The following is a 16,791-nucleotide window of genomic DNA, read 5'->3' on the forward strand; positions in this document are numbered from 1 at the left end:
TCAGCGAACATTCCCACTTCTGACCTTATGACGGAAGGAAGGTCACGGATGAAGAAGGTCATTGATGAAACAGCTGAAGATGGTTGGGCCGAGTACACTACCCTGAAGAACTCCTGTAGTGATGTCCTGGAGCTGAGATGCCTGACCTCCAACAACCACAACTATCTTCCTTCATGCTAGGTATGTCTCCAACCAGTGAAGAGTTTTCCTCCTGATTCCCATTGACTCGAGTTTTGCTAGGGCTCCTTGATGACACTCTCTGTCAAGGGCAGTCACACTCACCTCACCTCGGGTGTTCAACTCTTTTGTCCATGTTTGAACTAAGGCTGTAATGAGGTCAGGAGCTGAGTGGTCCTGGCGGAACCCAAACTGGGTGCCAGTAAGCAAGTGCCACTTGGTAGCACTGTTGATGACCCCTTCCATCACTTTGCTGATGATTGAGAGTAGGCTGATGGGGCAGGTTGGATTTGTCCTGCTTTTTGTGTACAGGGCATACCTCGGCAATTTTTCACATTGCCAATGTTGTAGCTGTACTGGAACAGCTTGGCTAGGAGCGCGGCACATTCTGGAGCACAAGTCTTCGGTACTATTGCCGGAATATTGTCAGGGTCCATAGTCTTTGCGGTATCCAGTGCCTTCAGCCATTTCTTGATATCACGTGGAGTGAATCGAATCGGTTGAAGACTGGCATCTGTGATGCTGGGGACCTCTGGAGGAAGCCGAGATGGATCATTCACTCAGCACTTCTGGCTGAAGATTATAGCAAATCTTGTGTCTTTTATCTTTTGCACTGATGTGCTGAACTCCTCCAACATTGAGGATGGGGATATTTGTGGAGCCTCCTCCTCCAGTGAGTTGTTTGATTGTCCACGACCATTCACGACTTGTGGCAAGACTGCAGAGCTTAGATCTGATCAGTTGATTGTGGGATTGCTTAGCCCTGTCTATCACTTGCTGCCAAGCTGTTTGGCATGCAAGTATCCTGTGTTATAGCTTCACCAAATTGACACCTCATTTTTAGGTATGCCTGGTACTGCTCCTGGCATGTCCTCCTGAACTCTTCATTCAACCAGGGTTGATCCCCTGTCTTGATAGTAATGGTAGAGTGGGGGATATGACAGGCCATGAGGTTACAGATTGTGTTCGAGTACAATTCTGCTGCTGCAGAATGGCCCACAGCACCTCATAGATGCCCAATCTTGACTTGTTAGATGTGTTTAAAATCTATCCCATTTAGCACAGTGGTAGCGCCACACAACACGATGGAGAGTATCCTCAACGTGAAAGTAGTACATCATCTCCACAAGGACTGTGTGGTGGTCACTCCTACCAACGCTGCAGCTGCGGAGGATGAGGTCAAGTATGTTTATCCCTCTTGTTGGTTCCCTCAGCACCTGCCGCAGACCCAGTCTAGCAACTATGTAATTTAGGATTCAGCCAGCTCGGTCAGTACTGGTGCTACCGACCCGCTCTTGGTGATGGACACTAAAGTCCCCCACCCAGAGTACATTCTGCGCCCTTGCCACCCACAGTGCTTCCTCCAAGTGGTGTTCAATCATCTGAGCTCATGGTGAGATGGTGCTCATCAGCTGAGGGAGGGTGGTACGTGGTAATCAGCAGGTTTCCTTATTTGTCCTGATGCCACAAGACTTCATGAGGCACAGAGTCAATGTTGAGTCCCAGGGCGACTTCCTCCCATGTACCACTATGCCGCTACCTCTGCTGGGTCTGCCCAGGGACATTGTAAGTTATGATTCCGTGAGGGTGACTATGTCAGGCTGTTGCTTGACTAGTCTATGAGACAGCTCTCACTGTAAGGACAACTTTGCAGGGTCCATTGTCGTTTCTGGTGCCTAGGTCCATCCGGTTTCATTCCTTTTTTGTAACTCAGAGGTAAGGACGACAGATTTCCTTCAATAGTGGACCAGATGGGTTTTTACAACAATCAACAGGTTTTTAATTCCAGATTTTTATTGAATTTGAATTCCACCATCTGCAGTGACCCAGATCAGGGTCCCCAGAGCATTACCCTGGGTCTCTGGATTACTGGTCTAGCGACAATACCACTACGCCATCGCCTCCCTTTCTTGTTTAATCAAAAAACAAAATCAACTACACTATTGGGCATGGAACTTTGCAAAGGAATACACAGCCCCACTACTCTGTGGCTGTGCACCTTACTAATGCTGCTTCCAAGTGGTATGTGTGTTACATGGTCCAGCACATAACAGCATAACAATGACAATAGTGCTTCATTATAACCCACGTTCCCCAGAACAAAACAAGCAAGCTTTATTGCTGTAAAGTCTTTTAAAGTGTTAAGAAATTAAAACAAACAGCATATTACCTGGCAAAGCAGAATGGTCCACCAGGCTGCGAATCTGAACAATAAAGGCATGCATCCCATGGCACATCTCCTGGGTATACAGCTGAGCCAAGACCACAGCATGACTTGCCGATCTGTCCACTGAGAGTAGGAAACACAGATTGCACGAAAACTTATCGAATCAATGGATTGTTAATTTTTATTTCCCAAACCAGTCAACTTGCACTACATGGTTTGCTTCACAGAAAAGACATCTCACTCTGAGCCTGTTCCTTTTATGAACTCACTGAATTTACATATTTGTTGCCCATTAATCTCACCATTGGAAGTTATGTCTGACAGTTAAAAGCGTAAATATCCTTTCAACTAAGGTGATTGATAATGCAATACCAATTTCTTTGGCCCAGAAAGGGAGCAATTTAATTAGTTCAATTTTGTGTATTCAATTGTTGCTGAGAGATTTAAAATTTTATTTTTGTTCTTACTTTACCTATCTGTCTCTTGTCTCTCTTAATCAAATCTTTTTCTCTTCTGGACCTGATTTGACCATAATTCACCCTTTGTTGCTCCTGTTCTTTTCTCAATCCTTAAATCTTACTAATTAAATACACTGATGATTCTATCATTTAATGAGGTCCGAGGGGCCCTGTTTTCATCATCTCAACATTATCAGCTCGTGTTCAGCAAAAAAATGGGGTAAAACTTTATTGAAAAAGATCTAAGAGCATGGGCTGTGAGATGCTCCACTCCAGCAATGTCCAGGCCATCATACTTCAACAACTTGCATTTATATAGCACCTGTAATGTTGTAAAACATCAAGACTCAACATTTATAGTAACAAATTATCGGAGTACAATGCATGTTGGTTTTCTTAAATTAGAAATCCATTTTCTGCTTGATGTAATTCTAGGGTCAAATTTAACAATAGGTAGAAACAAATAACTTGTACATCTAGTGAGTGGGATATTTCAGAGGCTTACAGTCACCGGGCCACCACTTTATTGAGGACACTTCTGGTGTGTTGAGGATGAAATCCTGGCTGGAAGTGTCAAAGGATGCCGTTGTCTCTAGTCCGCGAAGATATGTACCTTAAAATGAACAGTAGGTACATAATTCAAACAGGAAGAGCGTGGAAAGTTTAATAGTTCACAGTTGGAAACAAAAAGCTGACTGCCTTATTGCTTTATCAACTGTTCCTTTTGGTTGTTGTCGCTTAAAGTGACAAATTTCAGGTAAACTAATGTGCTTGTCCCAGGTTTAGCAGCGCTATCAAGTTCAGTGAAGCCCATTACGCTGCTCAATAGAGCTGCTGATCATACAAAGTTTCTGAACTGAAAGCTACGTTTATCCAATTAAAAGAGATAACTATCCAACTACCTCAATTGTAATGAATATCTGTTAACCAGCCAGTTATCAGCTACTGACGCAGACTATTAATAAATTAGTCTACAATTTGATCTCAAACTTATTGGCCCCGTTCTGAAATTATTAATTAACAATATGAATTGAACTGAATGACTGCATAACCATAATCAGAATTCACAGTGTGAGATTTACAATAGAAACATTTACCTCAGATTTGGACATAGTATTTTGGAGCACCAATGTTCTACTTAACAGCTGTCTTTTTTTTTAAAAAAAGAAAAGCCCATTTAACAGTCAGTTGCCCTGCAATTTGATTTTGTAAAATTATAAAGCATAAACCAAGGGACACAATATAATTGTGTTGGTAAAGTGTTCAAATATAAGTATATTAAATTATTCACTTGCCATGGCCTAGCTCCGTTTGAGCATAGGTTCCAATAATCTGGTAATCCTTAGCCAGTGGGACCCACTTAGCGATCTGTGCATCTGTCCCCAGTTTCGTGATGGTTGGTATAAAGAGTCCATGATGGACTGCAAAGGCCAAATTTCCTCCCAGGACCCTAAAGTCAGGTAGAAGCACAGTTACTGTTCACTGCTAATGACTCTATCAACATCTTGACCAGAAACTGAACTGGACCAGCCATGTAAATACTGTGGTTACAAGAGGTCAGAGGCTGGGAGTTCTATAGAGTAACTCACCTCCTGACTCCACATAGCATGTCCACCATCTACAAGGCACAAGTCAGAAGTGAGATGGAATACTCTCCACTTGCCTGGGTGAGTGCAGCTCCAACAACACTCAAGAAGCTCAACACCATCCAGGTCAAAGCAGCCCACCTGATTGGAACCCCATCCACCACCTACAATGTCCACTCCCTTCACTACCGGCGCACAGCGGCAGCAATGTGCACCATCTACAAGATGCAGCAACTCACCCAGACTCCTTTCAGAGAACATTCCAGGCCCGCAACCTCTACCACCTGGAAGGACAAGGGCAGCAGATGCCCAGATTGCCACCTGCAAGTTCCCCTCTGTAATACAAGTGTCTGGTACATAAAGGGTTAATGTGGGACTGAGAACAGTACCACCCACACTGTGATGTAAGATGACATCTGATGCAGAGCCAGGGTCAGCCTGGAGATGGACACAGTTGGGTGAAGACCTAGAATGAGGTCAATTATGTACCTATACCTTCTATAAATATGCATATACTTATGAGCTGTTAATAAAGACTTGCTTTTAACATACTCCAGACTGGAAGCCTACTTCATGGTATCCAAAGCAGGATTCCTCATGGTGGCAACCTCAAGATTAAAACCCCCATCCTTACAAGAATGTTAAGAAACTAAGAAGAATACCTTCAGTGGATTCTGCACTGAACCTAACTCCCAACTGAAGCTACAGACGCTGAGAAAATTCACCAGAAAGAAAAGCTCCAGAGACACAAGAGCTTGGAAGTAGACAAGAAAGGTAGGAGTTTTATTCAATCAAAATACTCCAGTGCACCCCCTTGGAAGTCCAGCTTCAGCAAGCAGACCTCGCAGCCTGCATGGATAAGATAAAATTCCAGGTCAGCTAGCCCCAAGAAACCCCTCTTAAGTTGTTCAGTAGAAGTACCATTCGAAAGCAACTCCTCACTAAATCAATTCCAACTAGTCTCTAAACCAACTCAGAATCTCGACACACGGCTCCAGAGTCAGGCAAGAAAAAAAATCAACATTAATAATTAATTTCGTCCACTCCAGATACCTTGTAGCCATCCAGGTTTGGAAACAGCAAGCCCACAGTTCTTTTCCAAGGGTCCTGACTCATAATGCAATACTGCTGAATGAATTACATCGTCAGTCAGCTGACCTTCGCCACCATTGCTTCAGGCAGAAACATGCCGCCGTTTTGAAAAGACCATCAAAAACCAGCAAGCACAGGAAGATCTTTTGTTCAGCAGTAACAAGCGATACCATTTTGGAAGCCTGTAATCTCTTAAAGCTTTACCCACACTTTTTAAAATCTTCAAAATTGGATTGCAATTCCACACTTCCAGCTCCACTGGGATTCACCCACGGCCATGACCAAACACACAATTGGATTCTTTGGAGGAGATGATTTTTAAGATACAGCATTGCTACAGGTCTCAATAAGAAATCCGAGGAAGAACAAATTAGTACACTTCTTTACTCGATTGGGCCAACAGGAGATGACATCATTGCATGACAGGCTATTAATGAATCATCTGCCAAATTTGATGATGTTTTGAAATCTTTCGGAGTCTATTTCAACTTGAGAGCCATCAAAATACTGGAATGTGCTAAATTTAAGAGAGTCCAGCTCCCTGGGGGGCCTGTCGATTCCTTCATTAACGATCTCTATAGGATGGCAGAAGGATATGAATATGGCGATTTAAAGTCTGAGCTCATCCAAGACAGAATCATTTTAGATAAAAGCAAAATACTGCAGATGCTGGAAATCTGAAACAAAAACAGAAAATGCTAGAAAACGCAGCAGGTCTGACAGCATCTGTAGAGACAGAAACAGAGCTAATGTTTTGAGTCCATATGATTCTTCTTCAGGGCTAAAGAAAAGTAGAAATGTGATGGATTTTATACTGTTTAAGGGGGCGTGGAGCAGGTGAAGCAGGATAGAAGATCAGCGATAGGTGGGGGCTAAGGAGAGATTGACAAAAATGTCATGGACACAAGATAAAGGGAGTGTTAATGGGAGTGGTAAGGGCTAAAGAAGGTGCTGATAGTGGCATAAAGATAAGAAAGCAGAATGTGTGAACAGCAGAACAAGGGTCAGCACTCTGTGAAAGAACAGTTGAACAAGTGACAGATGGTCCTTTTGTGCGAGGGTTGGTGGGCAGGGAGTGGTGGTTGGGGAAAAAGGATAGAAAAAGGGATTTAAAAAAAAGGGATGAAACAATGGGATTAAAAAATACAGGTGAGGATGGAGGAGAGAGTTCATGGACTGAAGTTGTTGAACTCAATATTAAGTCCGGAAGGCTGTAGAGTGCCTAATCGAAAGATGAGGTGCTGTTCCTCCAGTTTGCGTTGGGCTTCACTGGAACATTGCAGGCCAAGGACGGATATGTGGGCATGAGAGCAGGAGGTGTGTTGAAATGGCAAGTGGCAAGAAGGTCTGGATCATGCTTGTGGACAGACCAAAGGTGTTCTGCAAAGCGGTCACCCAGTCTGCATTTGGTCTCCCCAATGTAGAGGAGACCACATTGGGAGCAGTGTCATGAAGAGATACTAATGTGTATAATGTTATTGGGAATTATTTTTAACTTGGACTTGTAGTAGGGTCTGTGTCTGTGTGTGGCTTAATTGGACTAAAGCCAGCTAGCCTGGGTGCTTTGATGTGTACTAGTTTGAGATGTTAATTAGTTAAACATAAGGCTAGAAGGTAAAGAGTACATTTGCTTTTGTTGAATAAACCAATCAAAAGAAGGGAGTAAAATCTTCCACCTGCCTAGGAGACACCAAACAATGTGTTTATATTACTAATAAAATTGGTGCTATGAATGAGATTTTATTTTTAGAAGAGGTGGAGTTCAAAGACCTAGCGATACAATGAGAATTTACATTCAAAGGGAAGGCTAGGTATAAACAGAAAGGAGTTTTGTATGTGCAGGTCCGAGGCATCTAAGATCTAAGCAGCCTGTAAGCCCTACAGCTGTACCTGCAAAGGAACCAAATTGCATGGGACCTCATTATGAATTTGTAAGACCAAATGTGCTTTGCCTGGTGTTTGTTTAAAGTCTATGGGTTATTGTTGCCTTGATGAAAATTTACCCGGGAGTGATTAATTTGGGGATTTGTTTAAAAGTTATCATGGCTGTAATTTGTAGACATGTGTATGTGTTTAGTTTCTTGTTAAATTAATACATGTTTAATTTATATAAAAAACCTCTTGAGGCTTGGCGGTTTCACTGCTCTCAGTCACGGTTCCATTGCAAACGTGATTTCATGCTGACTGGCCAATTAAGGTCTGCCCAGTGTGAAATGCGTCTTCTGAATGGTTGGGAATGACTTGGCGGGAGCTTCAAAACCAGCAAAGGCAGCTCCCTGAAGGCTGCCAGGGGAAAATCTTTAGGATCTGTCTAGAGACTGGAACAATGTCCTCACCAGCGGTAGGGAATGTTAGGTGGGAGGGTAAATCGGGTGAGCACTCGGCCCCATTTCTCAGACAAGTGTCTCGTGGTCCTTGTGGAGGTCAGTGTCAGGTGGGACACTCTTGTATCCAGGGATGGTGGGAGAAGGCAAACACGCCAGACCAAAAAAGCCTGGGAGGAGGTAGCAGCCAAGGTCAGCAGCCACGACGTTGTACATCGCACATGGGTGCGGTGCCGTAAAAGGTTCAACGGCCTGCTGCATTCAGCAAGAGTAAGTACCAAGTTCGCATGAATCAGTGTGGAAAAGTGTTAAGGGCTGGCCGTAACCCCATAGAGCTCAGGGGGGTTAGAGTCTGAGTGCCAACTGTCAATGATGCCAGAGCTGGCCAAGGGATGAGCCCTGGCTGCTGGACTGAGTGCCTTGTGGGTTGAGGACCATGACTCGGATGTGTCCTGTAAGATGTTCCTCAGATGGGGTTGACCAGGCTGCAATGGCGCTGCAAGTAGAGAGTGGATTAATCAATGCTCCTCTGTCCTTTTAGAAGAGGAGCCATAACACCATCGAGAGATCAAGGACAGGCGGAGGTCCCCGAAACCTCCTAATCATGACGAGATTTGAAATGGATGCATTGGAGCTGGAGAGACACCACCCACCTCAGTCAGCTGGTCATGGAGAGAAGGGTCTCTGATGAAGGGATAAGTGCAGTGCACAGGGGTGAGTGTGTTGGATTGTGCAAACAGTCTCATCATTAATGGGAGCCTTAAACCTGGAGGCCCCATTGATCATTGAAAGGTGATGGCAGCATGATGGACTTAGGAGGGAATCGAGGAGGACCCACTGTCAAAGAACGGAATGGCCCCAAACATTATATTGCTGTAGTGTTTCCATCCTTCCCTCACTCCTCAAACTAAAAAAAAGAGGAAGAGTCAGTGCCTTCAGGAGTGCATCAGACCTGCGAGGGACACTCTTCTGAAAGTGGATTTTAAAGAAAAAGCAGCTGATTGGTGAGTAAATCCTGGGAGCAGACTCGAAGGGAGGAGCACCGGAGCGGTGAGTATAAATCTAACTTACCTCGGGGATTCGCGGCTTTGTCTCCAGGGAGCAAAATCGGAGGGAGGAGCACCGGAGCGGTGAGTATAAATCTTGCTTACCTCGGGGATTCGCGGCCTTGTCTCCAGAGAGCAGACTTGGAGGGAGGAGCACCGGAGCGGTGACCTCGGGACACAGAGTAACTGAAGCCAAAACTGGAAAAGTGACATCACAGGAAAGCTGTGACCTGATTGGTCGGTAGGAAATCTGCAACAAATTTGAAAAAAAAACTGCAAAGCTAATAATAAATTAATTAACTAAGTCGAGATAGCTGGGCAGGTGATGTGGCTATACGATGTGGGAGCTGGCAGATCCCATTACGAGCCGCAGTGACCACATCTACAGCAAGTGTTGGGTGCTGAAGGAACTCCGGCTCAGAATTGATGAGCTGGAGTCCGAGCTCCAGACGCTGCGGCACATCCGGGAGGGGGAGAGTTACCTGGACGCTTTGTTTCAGGAGACGGTCACACCCGGTAGGTTAAGTACCTCAAGTTCGGTCAGCAGGGTGTGACTGCAAGTGAGGCAGGTAGAGGGATCCTGTGTTCAGGAACAGAGGAGCCTCAGCTCTTGACCTTGTCCAACAAGTACAAGGTACTTGCTCCCTGTGTGGATGAGGAACAGGGCCGTAGGGAGGATGAGCCAGCTGACACAGGAGGCCATTCAAGAGGGGGGAGCAAAAAGACAAGTGGTAGTTGTAGGGGATTCTATAATTAGGGGAATTGATAGCATCCCTTGGAAGCAGGATTGAGAGTCCCGCATGGTACGTTGCCTGCCTGGTGCCAGGGTGAGGGACATCTCTGACCGGCTTGAAAGGATATTGAAGAGGGAGGGGGAGGTTCCATTTGTTGTGGTCCACATCAGGATAAATAACATAGGTAAGACTAGGAAAGAGGACCTGTTTGGGATTTTCAGGAACCAGGAACTAAATTAAAGAACAGGTCCTCAAGGGTTATAATCTCCGGATTACTACCCAAGCCACATGCAAATTGGCATCGGGATGCGAGAATAAGGGAAGTAAACACGTGGCTAAAGGAGTGGTGTGGGAAAGAGGGGTTCCATTTTATGGGGCACTGGCATCAGTATTGGAACAGGAGGGATCTGTACCGTTGAGACGGTCTCCACCTGAACCGAGCTGGGACTAATGTTCTAGTGAAGAGGGTAAATACGGTGGTTAACAGGACTTTAAACTAGAAAGTGGGGGGGAAGGGAAGGGTAAAACTCCAAGAAGTATGACTAATGGGAAACAAAGCAGCAGGTTTGCGTGTGGGGTGGGGTGGATTCAACTTCATAGAAAATCATGAAAAAAACTGAAAAGGAGAGCCCAGGAGAGGCTATTAAATTCTCCAGAATACAAAATAGGACAGAGTGTTTGGAAAGGGCTAGGAATCTAATCTCAAGCACATCAGATAAAGGGATGACAATGAGAAAGGGGACAGGAAATACAGGACTGAAGGTGCTGTATCTGAATGCATGCAGTATACGAAATAAGGTAAATGAGCTTGTGGCGCAGATTGAAATTGGCAGGTATGATGTGGTGGGCATCACGGAGACATGGCTGCAAAGGGATCAGGACTGGGAGCTAAATATCCAAGGATATACATCCTATCGAAAAGTTAGGCAGGTTGGCAGAGGGGGTGGGGTTGCTTTGTTAGTAAGAAATGAAATTAAATCGATAGCAAGAAACGACATAGGGTCAGATGATGTAGAATCTGTGTGGGTAGAGTTGAGGAATCGCAAAGGTAAAAAAACTATGATGGGAGTTATGTACAGGCCTCCGAACAGTAGTCAGGATGTGGGGCACAAGATACACCAGGAGATAGAAAAGAAAAGGCAAGGTTACAGTGATCATGGGGGATTTCAATATGTAGGTAGATTGGGAAAATCAGATTGGTAATGGATCCAAACAAAAGGAATTTGTGGAATGTCTACGAGATGGCTTTTTGGTGGAGCCCACTAGGGAACAGGCAATTCTACATTTAGTGATGTGTAATGAGGCAAATTTGATAAGGGAGCTTAAGGTGAAGGAACCCTTAGGAGGAAGTGACCATAATATGATAGAATTTACCCTGCAATTTGAGAGGAAAAAGCTGGAATCAGAAATAACGGTATTACAGTTGAATAAAGGCAACTACAGAAGCAAGAGGGACGAGTTGGCCAGAATTGACTGGGAGATGAGCCTAGCAGGAAAGACAGTGGAACAGCAATGGCAGGAGTTTCTGGGAGTAATTTGGGAGACACAGCAAAAATTCAGCCCTAGGAAGAAGAAGCATACTAAAGGGAGGACGAGACAACCTTGGCTGACAAGGGAAGTCAGGGACAGCATAAAAGCTAAAGAGAAAGCATACAATGCGGCGAAGAGCAGTGGGAAACCAGGGGATTGGGAAGCCTACAAAGACCAACAGAGGACAACTAAAAAAGAAATAAGGAGGGAGAAGATTAAATGTGAGGGTAAATTAGCCAGTAATATAAAAGAAGATTGCAAGAGTTTTTTTTTTAGATATATAAAGGGTAAGAGAGAGGCAAAAGTCGACATTGGGCCGCTGGAAAATGATGCTGGTGAAGTACTAGTGGGGAACAAAGAAATGGCAGAGGGACTGAATAGTTACTTTGCATCAATCTTCACGGTGGAAGACACGAGTAACATTCCAAAGTTCAAGAGAGTCGGGGGGCAGAGGTGAGTATAGTGGCCATTACCAAGGAAAAGGTGCTAGGAAAACCGAAAGGTCTGAAGGTGGATAAATCACCTGGACCAGATGGATTACACCCCAGTGTTCTGAAGGAGATAGCTGAAGAGATAGTGGAGGCGTTAGTGGTGATCTTTCAGGAATCACTGGAGTCAGGGAGGGTCCCAGAGGACTGGAAAATCGCTAACGTAACCCCCCTGTTTAAGAAGGAAGTGAGGCAAAAGACGGGAAATTACAGGCTGATTAGCTTGATCTCGGTCCTTGGCAAGATTTTAGAGTCCATTATTAAGGATGAGATTTCAGAATACTTGGAAGTGCATGGTTTCATCAAGGGGAGGTCATGCCTGACAAACCTGTTAGAATTCTTTGAGGAGGTAATGAGTAGGTTAGACAAAGGAGAGCCAATGGATGTTATCTACTTGGACTTCCAGAAGGCTTCTGACAAGGTGCCGTACAGGAGGCTGCTCAGTAAGATAAAAGCCCATGGTGTTAGAGGCAAGGTAGCATGGACAGAAGATCGGTTGTCTCGCAGGAGGCAGAGAGTGCGGATAAGGGGGTCCTTCTCAGAATGGCGGCCGGTGACTAGTGGAGTTCCGCAGGGGTCAGTGTTGGGACCACAACTTTTCACTTTATACATTAAGGATCTAGATGAAGGAACTGAGGGCATTTTGGCTAAGTTTGCAGATGATACAAAGATAGGTGGAGGGACAGGTAGTATTGAGGAGGCAGGGAGGCTGCAGAAGGATTTGGACAGGTTAGGAGAATGGGTAAAGAAGTGGCAGATGGAATACAACGTGTGAGGTCATGCACTTTGGAGGAAGAATAGAGGCATAGACTATTTTCTAAATGGGGAGAGAATTCAGAAATCTGGAGTGCAAAGGGACTTGGGAGTCCTAGTCCAGGATTAACTTGCAGGTTGAGTCGGTAGTTAGGAAGGCAAATGCAATGTTGGCGCTTATTTCAAGAGGACTAGAATATAAAAGCAGGGATGTGCTGCTAAGGCTTTATAAGGCTCTGGTTAGAACACATTTAGAATATTGTGAGCAATTTTGGGCCCCGTATCTCAGGATGTGCTGGCCCTGGAGAGGGTCCAGAGGAGGTTCATGAGAATGATCCTAGAAATGAAAGGCTTAACATATGAGGAACATTTGAGGACTCTGGGTCTATACTCGATGGTGTTTGGAAGGATGAGGGGGGATCTGACTGAAACTTACAGAATACTGAAATATTGGATAGAATGGATGTGGGGAAGATGTTTCCATTAGTAGGAGAGACTAGGACCCGAGGGCACAGCCTCAGAGTAAAGGGAAGATCTTTTAGAACAGAAATGAGGAGAAACTTCTTTAGCCAGAGAGAGGTGAATCTATGGAATTCATTGCCACAGAAGGCTGTGGAGGCCAGGTCATCGAGTGTATTTAAGATGGAGATAGATAGGTTCTTGATTGGTATGGGGATCAAAGGTTATGGGGAGAAGGCGGGACAATGGGGTTGAGAAACTTATCAGCCATGATTGAATGGCGGAGAAAACTCGATGGGCCAAATGGCCTAATTTCTGCTCCTCTGTCTTATGGTCGTATGATGCAGATCTCCATTGTCTCACCAGGGTGCCTGGTATGCACAGTGGCAGTGTGATGGCTTAAACTAATGACATGTCATTGTTCTTCCTTAGATTCGCCAGCATGCACTTCAACGCAGGAGCGCCTCTCCACCCACAGGTCACTCCCCTAGAAGCTGCATAGGGACACCTGGCCTCCTCTCCTTTCTGCCCCTCTCTTCCTCCTCAGGGGAAATATGACCAGCGGAGACCACAATCGCCATTGCCAGGAAGGATCCACAAGGTCAAAATTGTCTGGGGCCCTTGGAGACACAGAGTCCTGAAATGAAGCCTGGAAATGCTGAGAATGAAGCTCAGAACAGAGATGAAGCTGTCAAGTTCAAATAAGCAACCAGCAACAAACCCACTCCTAAACTCCTCACTACTCACACTGTCAGTGCTGCTGACCCTTTTTATCCCACCCTTGGATGAGGTTTCATTAAAAGCGGGCTGCCTGCTTTACCTGTGCGATGAGCATGAAATCACACTGGCAATGTAAAATCAAGTACAATTGGCTTTTTAATGGCCTTAAGTGTTCCCTTAATTGTTGGCAGGTGCAGCTCCAGCACCCATGCGTGCCCGCCAACCTGATGATTGCTCACGTGCAGGATGACATCGGGATGCTTGGGACTTGAACTTGTAGACTCTACCCTGTGGTTTATTCCTAACTTTAACTATGAACCTATGCAGCAATGACTGACTGGAATTTTTCCACTGAAGGATTTGAAAATTTGGATCCATGAACCTCCCAGGGGCCTGTTTCAGTATATAATTGGTGCAGGCCTAATAGTAGATCTCTTAATGTGGATGATGCACTTAGGGAAGGGGAAAAGTACAATTTCTGTATAAGAGCTCTTACAAAGAACACATTGACATTTTTTGTTAAAACTATACCTAAAAGCAATTTGTATTTCTGGCCCATCATCAGTCCAGCCCAATTCCTTAATCTTCTGCCGCAGATGCACGGCTCTTTTCACAGCTTCTTCGTATCGCTCAGTCTGTGTCAAGAAGTACTGATTTTCTTGGTTAAAAACAGCATCGCTATTAATGGTATGTTCTGATAAAGCAAAGAAAAATTGTGAAATTAAGAAATTCTATCTTAAATTATATCAATTCTTGTAAAGTTCAAAACTACTGAATTACTCAATGATACAAGAGACCCTAAAATTACGGAATGCATTTTATATTGTTTATTGCATCTTCTTCCCTTCCCTTCCTGTCCACTGCCTCCACTACTCGTCCCCCTCAACCCCCCAAACCAGCTTATATTTCACCTCTTTTCTATTTTTACTTAGTTCTGTTGAAGGGTCATTCGGACTCGAAACATTAACTGTGCTCCTCTTCGCAGATGTTGCCAGACCTGCTGAGATTTTCCAGGTATTTTTCTTTTTGTTTTGGATTTCCAGCATCCGCAGTTTTTTGCTTTTATCTTAGCTGTTTAGCTGAGGCTGTTTTGCATGCCCCAAGAATTGAAACCACATATTTTGAATAACTTCAAAACAAAATTAAAACAAGTTCTTTTTCTCATCTGTAATAACATTTCATGTTTAAACATGCAAAAAGACTATTATCATGTAATATTGTTTCCAACCAGCAGATGAAATAAGTGATTAAACTTAATCTTGTAGCCTTCACTTCTCAAAGAAAATTCAAGATGACTTGTCTTATCTTCCTGAACCAATGTACCTGCACCTTCAGGATAATCAACTGAAAATGTAGTTCAGCCTGGGCATTATGGTCATTTTGACAGTTGGGCAGGAGCAGGAAAGTATTCTGTATTGTACAGAAATGGTCAAATAGGTAGATGCCTATAAAATCAGATGGAGGATCTAGGTTCTGACTGGCAATTGTACTTTTACCAGAGAGCTATGTGGGCACTGGGGGCCAGAATAAATGCAGAAGACTATGTCAGTTACTAAAGTCTGTTCTAAAGGACAAATTGTTTATCTAGTTACTCTTATGTTAGTAAGTACCAAGCTGCTAGAGAGGCTCAACAATACATGCTGTCCTGTAACTTTGCAGGATGAAGAAGTTGGACTTTTAAATAAGGAGTGGGAACCAGACATGTGGGCTAGTTCTGGACCTCGACCCCACATGGTGTGCTCTAGGTACGTCCACTGCAATTTTTAATGTTTCAGCCAATTGAAGACCAGGGTGCGAGCTTGCCATCGAATCAGGGACATTGGGTGGTTTCCCGCGGCAGAGGGCCAATGGTTATGCTCCACATAAGTTTCATTCCACGTTACTTTACCTAGCCATATCATTCGAAACTCGGCAGGAGCCCGGAGAGACCAGAACATAGACAGCACCAGAAGGAGGAGCACGGGTTGTGCAGGCTTGGGCTGCAGCTGTCACACACTAACTTACTCTTGACTTTGCCACCTAGGCGGTCACTAACTCAGGGCTGACCTCAGGGGTCTATGAACCCAAGTTTGAGAACTACTGAAACAGGCGGTCTTAGTGACAGCGAGTGTGTGGTCAGAAGTTTATCTTGGGGTTAAATATGTCTCCAAAGGTCGGGAACAGTTCGGTTAGGTTCCACACAGTTGCCACGGAGAGGGGTGGGAGTTGGTGACCAGGGAACCGGAGTTTGTGGTGGGGACAGCAGACAACGTTTTCAGCCTTCCCAATATTTAGTGAAGAGGAAGCTTTTGCTAGACTGAGACACAAGCAGACGAATCAGAGGCAAGACTTCAAATGAAAAGTTCAGGTCTGTTCAGTGTTTGCAGCTTATTGCTGGTTCAGTATTTCGGATTAAATCCTGTAATTGTGAAACGAACACTCTCTGGCCAGCCTCTGATTTTACCGAACACTCTCTGCCCGACACAAAAACAGAATTACCTGGAAAAAAACTCAGCGGCTCTGGCAGCATCGGCGGAGAAGAAGAGTTGACGTTTCGAGTCCTCATGACTCTTCCACAGAACCTGAGTCAACTCTTTTCTTCTCCGCCGATGCTGCCGGACCTGCTGAGTTTTTCCAGGTAATTCTGGATTTGTTTTGGATTTACAGCATCCGCAGTTTTTTTGTTTTTGACGCTCTGCCCTACCGGACACGCTCTGGCCGAGCCTCACCTACGGACCTCCGGGTGCGAGTGCGTCCCGCTCCGCCGTCCAGCAAGTTCACTAATTTCTCCACCTCGAAACAGGGAGCTTCCCTCTCGCTCTCAACGTCTGGATTCATCGCTCCGAACGGCCCTTCGCACAAACCTCTCCGCACGGACTTTGGGCCTTTTCCGTTAGATCCCGCCCACCAGGCCGCCCATTGGTGCGTCCCTCCCACGTTCTCTGTGCTGATTGGTTGTATCCGCTGCCAATCCACGGTTTCTTATCCAATTGTCATGTTTACATGACCCATTTCTGTCGAAGGGTCATGAGGACTCGAAACGTCAACTCTTTTCTTCTCCGCCGATGCTGCCAGAGCTGCTGAGTTTTTCCAGGTAATTCTGTTTTTGTCATGTTTACAAGTTGCCTTCCCCACAATCTGTTCTGTACTTCGTGATTCAACCTGGTTATCTTTTACCCCATAGCCGGCAATCTTCTTCACTTCAAATTAAATCGAATTCCTTTTTGAAAGCCAGGATTGAATCTGCCCCTACCTCGCCCTCAGATAGGTAGAGACTT

At 44.9% G+C, this 16,791-nt stretch overlaps 1 protein-coding gene across 1 annotated transcript in view; it reads right to left on the bottom strand.

The window, feature by feature from the left end:
* The window catches only part of LOC121280194 (peroxisomal acyl-coenzyme A oxidase 2-like), a 50,334-nt gene extending 33,926 nt beyond the window's left edge, over positions 1-16,408 (bottom strand). Inside the window, 5 exon segments of the mRNA XM_041191929.1 lie at positions 2,348-2,467; positions 3,308-3,415; positions 4,098-4,252; positions 14,066-14,228; positions 16,243-16,408. Of these exon segments, the coding sequence (XP_041047863.1) occupies positions 2,348-2,467; positions 3,308-3,415; positions 4,098-4,252; positions 14,066-14,228; positions 16,243-16,351 (655 nt within the window). The 5' untranslated portion in view covers positions 16,352-16,408.
* Positions 16,409-16,791: the final 383 nt, after the last annotated feature.

Source organism: Carcharodon carcharias, chromosome 7, assembly GCF_017639515.1.
Source record: "Carcharodon carcharias isolate sCarCar2 chromosome 7, sCarCar2.pri, whole genome shotgun sequence".
Classification (NCBI taxonomy): Eukaryota; Metazoa; Chordata; class Chondrichthyes; order Lamniformes; family Lamnidae; genus Carcharodon; species Carcharodon carcharias.